Source organism: Crocuta crocuta, unplaced genomic scaffold (assembly GCF_008692635.1).
Source record: "Crocuta crocuta isolate KB4526 unplaced genomic scaffold, BGI_CrCroc_1.0 scaffold229, whole genome shotgun sequence".
Taxonomy (NCBI): domain Eukaryota; kingdom Metazoa; phylum Chordata; class Mammalia; order Carnivora; family Hyaenidae; genus Crocuta; species Crocuta crocuta.
This window is the reverse complement of record NW_027536464.1, coordinates 3,920,510-3,925,397: the sequence shown is the minus strand read 5'-3', so window position 1 is coordinate 3,925,397 and position 4,888 is coordinate 3,920,510. Positions and strand designations below refer to the sequence as shown.

The 4,888-nt window shown below is 44.4% G+C and overlaps 1 protein-coding gene across 1 annotated transcript; it reads left to right on the top strand.

Annotated features, from left to right (window-relative positions):
- Positions 1-209: 209 nt before the first annotated feature.
- On the top strand, positions 210-2,134 carry LOC144218628 (C-X-C chemokine receptor type 2-like). Its single transcript, XM_077748567.1, has 2 exons — positions 210-276; positions 1,454-2,134. Exons 1-2 carry the CDS (start codon positions 268-270, stop codon positions 2,132-2,134), a joined length of 690 nt encoding a protein of 229 aa, XP_077604693.1. The 5' UTR covers positions 210-267.
- The last annotated feature ends 2,754 nt before the right edge of the window (positions 2,135-4,888 follow it).

The following is a 4,888-nucleotide window of genomic DNA, read 5'->3' as shown; positions in this document are numbered from 1 at the left end:
TCATCCATGTGGAAAATTCAGATAATGGACCCTTGACTCCATCTTCATGTCTGGTACCCCTGCTTGGACACATGGATCCTGGGAGTCTCTAATGCCCTGTGATCCCTTGACTTCATGTATTCTCCAATTATGGGCATGGGCAGGGCTCAGAAAGGAGGTGTGCTCTGAAGAGGCTTGCCTATTTCCCTTTATTCATCAAGTTTCGTCTAACTGTTAAGTCACTCTGATCTCTGAGCTCCAGGCTCTTACAGTTGGACACACCTTGCAATGCCTCAGGTAGGAAGCAGCCTCTATTGCCAGGACTTTCTTTGGGGAGGGAGATTTGGTTTGGCTATGTTTTACAAAATGCATCCATTTCTGTGGGACCTGAAGATTTCTGATCACTTGGCTTCTTGCCTCCTCCCTTGTGGCTATGTATTCAATTCTGATCTTATACGTGATGGTAGTTGGTAACAAGCAGGCCACAGTCTTGTCACCTCCTCCTTTCACACCTCCCCCTTTTTTGGGGGGAGGGGGAGATGCTTGCTTTGCTCTAAAATGTTGTCTTCTGTAAAAAAATGAAGTATTGGCAAGGAGAGAGCATCCTAAAATGTGTGGATCTGCATGAATTTCTAAAACCTCAGGCTCAAGGGTTAAATATTCTGCTTCTTCAAGTTGCAGATGACAAAACTGACATCTATAAAGGTAAAATGACCCACTCAGGGTCACACAGCTTATTAATGATAAATCAGGATAGACTGAAGACTGGATACTGGGTATTCTTATTTCTGGTCTTGGTAATTTTCCAAAGGTTTCCAGACTATTTTCTGGAAAGCCTGGGAGTTGTGGGGGAACCACCTTAGCAGCTGTCTGGGTAGAGATGGAGCACCTCCTCCTTCCCAGCAGATGACTTTAAAAGTAATTTTTTTTTACTGTTTATTTATTCTTGAGAGAGAGAAAGAGACAGAGCATGAGGAGAGGGAGGGGCAGAGAGAGAAAGGGAGACAAAGAATCCAAAGCAGGCCTCAGGCTCTGAGATATCAGCCCAGAGCCTGATGTGAGGCTTGAACTCACAAACTGAGAGATCATGACCTGAGCCGAAGTCGGACGCTTAATCAACTGAGCACTCCAGGCACCCCCAGCAGATGACTTTAGATTGGTTTTACACATTGGTCTTGTGGTATGATTTGCTTCAGCAAAATATTTTACCATTTAAGAAGATAATTTAAAACTGATGATGATTCTGTGGATATTTAGGTGGTGATATGAGGGAACAAGATGGGGACTTCTCTCAAATGCTGATGCTGTGAAACTGACCTCTAAAGAAGTCCAAAATAGAGGTGAAGGAAGGGATCTCCTGTTGCCAAACCAACAGAGAAGAAAAAATATTTCAGTAACTGATCTCACATCCTTGATGAGTGATTTTAATTTGAGTTACTAAATCACATTTCTTTCTTTCTAATCTTTCAACTAGAAAGATTCCATGACTTTCTTCATGGAAAATTATTGGAATAGTATGGACTGGCAGGATTGGATGGATGATGAGTTTGCAAATTTCACCGGCACACCACCCACAGAAGAATATAGTCCCTGTAGGATAGACACTGAAACACTCAACAAGTATGCCGTGGTGGTCATCTATGCCCTGGTCTTCATGCTGAGCCTGCTGGGAAACGCCTTAGTGATCCTGGTTGTCTTATACAGTCGGGTCAGCCGCTCTGTCACTGATGTCTATCTGCTGAACCTGGCCATAGCCGACTTGCTCTTCGCCCTGACCTTGCCTATCTGGGCTGCCTCCAAGGCAAAGGGCTGGATCTTTGGCACACCCCTGTGCAAGGTGGTCTCTTTTCTGAAGGAAATCAACTTCTACAGTGGTATTTTACTACTGGCCTGCATCAGCGTGGACCGCTACCTGGCCATTGTCCATGCCACACGCACGATGACCCGGAAGCGGCACTGGGTCAAGTTCATATGCACAGGCATCTGGGCCCTGTCCCTGATCCTGTCCCTGCCCATCTTCATCTTCCGTGAGGCCATCAAGCCCCCCTATTCCAACCCAGTCTGCTATGAGGACCTGGGTGCCAATACTACACNCAAACTGGCTTCAGCACACCATTGCTTAAGAGGAAGTCTGCTGGGGCCAGAGGACTCCTGAGAAGTATTCCTGATTGAAAAAGAGAGAGAGGGGCACTGGTATTGCTCAGTCAGTTAAGTGTTTGACTCTTGATTTGGGCTCAAGTAATGATCCCAGGGCATGCCTGGCTCAGTTGTGGCTCAGTCAGTTAAGTAATGATCCCAGGGTCACAGGATCGAGCCTTATTTTGGGCTTTGCACTGAGTGTGGAGCTTGCTTAAGATTCTCTCTTTCTTTCTCTCTCTCTCTGCCCTTCTACCCCACTCACACATACTCTTTTTCTAAAATAAAATAAAATCAACTCAAAAAAATAATAAAGAGAGAGAGACACACACATATCCTTGGTTCTTGCCTTTAAATATGGTTATAGGATATGATGTGACAAAGAGGCAAAAAGTGTGCTCCACTTAGGCAGATGGAGCCAAAGGATTAATAGGATCTGAGAATAAAGAGCCCAGAAAGAAACCTAAGCATAAGTGGTCAAATGGCTTCCAACAAGGGCACCAAGACTCTTCAATGGGGAGAGGATAGTCTTTCAACAATGGTGCCAAGAAAACTAGATATCCACATGCGCAAGAATGAACTTGATCTTCCCACACACTATGTACAGAAGTCAATTCAAAATGAATCAAAGACCTAATAACAAAAGCTGAAACTATAAAACTTTTGGAAGAAAATGTAAAGGAAAAGCTTCATTTGGTTTGAGGTTGAGGATGGAGAGAAGTTCAGAGATGAGGTTTAGATCAAGGTTGAGATTGGAATCAGGGATGAGGTTGGAGTTAGAGGTGATATGGTGGGGAGCCAGGGATGGGGTGGCAGCTTGGAACAAGATGGAAGGTCAGAGATGGATGAAAATCAGGAATAAGAGGAAATCCAGAGCAGGGAGAAGCTGGGGATGGGGTTAATGAGATTCGGGGAGGTTTAGATGGCCCTGGGACCAGGTATGGAATGAGATGTAGGAACAGGATGAGTGTGGGGGTGTGGTGAGTGGATGAATGCACAGGGGTCACTACTGTAGTCCAGTACAGTAGTGGAGCAAAAAGTGTCTGGAGCAAAAAGACATCATTGGGAGAGTCACCATTTTTTCTGGGGATCATTGTCTACAATGCTTTTCTTGAGGCCAGGATAGAGGTGCCTTGGCCTATCCAGCTGAGGCTCTCCAAGGGGGTTGATGAGAAAGGAGTTAGGGCTCAGGCACTAGGGGATAGACTTGGTGCAAAGAGAAGCCAGAAGAATGCAGGAGTCCAGGGAGGAAGGCTGGATACTGGGCATGGGAGCCTCCCCTTTACCTCCCTCCCTCCCTCCCTCCCTCCCCTAATGCCCTTCTGCCTTCTCCAACTGCATGCCTAAATGTCCATCTTCCTTCATCCTCTGCTGTTCCAAAGACAGCTCCGCCAGGGCTTCAGTAAGTAAATATGGATCCATATTGGGCCTGGGAAAATAGGAATGACTAATACATACTTGAAAAGATGCTTGGCCTTGCTAGTAACCTGGGAAGTGGGAATCAAACAGCAATAAAACATTTTAAAAGTATTTTAAACAGGAAGGGATATCAGTGGACTCTCAAACAACACTGGTTTGAATTGTGTGGTTCCACGTATATGAGGATTTAATAAAATAAATATAGTATTATAAATGTATTTTCCTCCTGATTTAAAAAAAATATTTAAATACAATCTATATGAGGCTCACACTCATGGGGCTCAATGTGGGGCTCACACTCATTGGGCTCAACATGGGATTCACACTCATGACCCTAAGACCAAGAGTCCCATCCTCTAGTGACTGAGCAAGCCAGGTACCCCCTCATGATTTTCATTTTTAATGTTTATTTATTTATTTTGAGAAAGAGAGAGAGAAAGAGTGAAGGCAAGTGGGGGAGGCAAGCAGACAGAGAGGGAAAGAGAGAATCCCAAGCAGGCTCCGCATTGTCAGTGCAGAGCTTGACTCAGGGCTCAGTTTCACAAACTGTGAGATCAGGTACTGAATTGAAATCAAGACGTTTAACTGACTGAGCCGCCCAGTTGGCACCCCCCCACCATGATTTTCTTAATAACATTTTCTCTAGCTTATTTTATTGTAAGACTACAGTATATAATACATATAACATACAAAATATGTGTTAATATACTATTTATTAGATTAGGCTTCCGGTAAGGAAGGTAAGGCTTCCGGTCAACAGTACGCTGTTAGCAGTTAAGATTTTGAGGAGCCAAGGGGTGCCTGGGTGGCTTAGTCGGATAAGCGTCCGACTTCGGCTCAGGTCATGATCTCATGGTTCGTGGGTTCAAGCCCTGTGTCGGGCTCTGTGCTGACAGCTAGCTCAGAGCCCGGAGCCTATTTCAGATTCTGTGTCTCCCTCTCTCTCTGACCCTCCCCTGCTCACGCTGTCTCTCTCTAGCTCAGAAATAAATAAGAAAAACATTAAAAAAATAAAAGAAAAAAGATTTTGGGGAGCCAAAAGTTACATATAGATTTTTGAGTGCATGATGTGAGGTGGGGTCAGTGTCCCTAACCCTGTGTTGTTTAAGGGTCAACCGTAGTCAGAACTCCCTCCAAACAAGGGCAACATTGTTCAATTAGATTTTCAATGCAGTGTAATTCTCTGGGTTTAGCTTAGGACATAAATGATTTGGATTTCAGATCTGTAACAATGTTAGGATGTGGGTATTGAAATAACATAGTATACTGAAATATCAAAAACGAGTGTTTAAACCACTAGATAGGATAAGGATTAGATACCAGTCAAGGTCGGGGAGATGGTTCACCTCAGAAA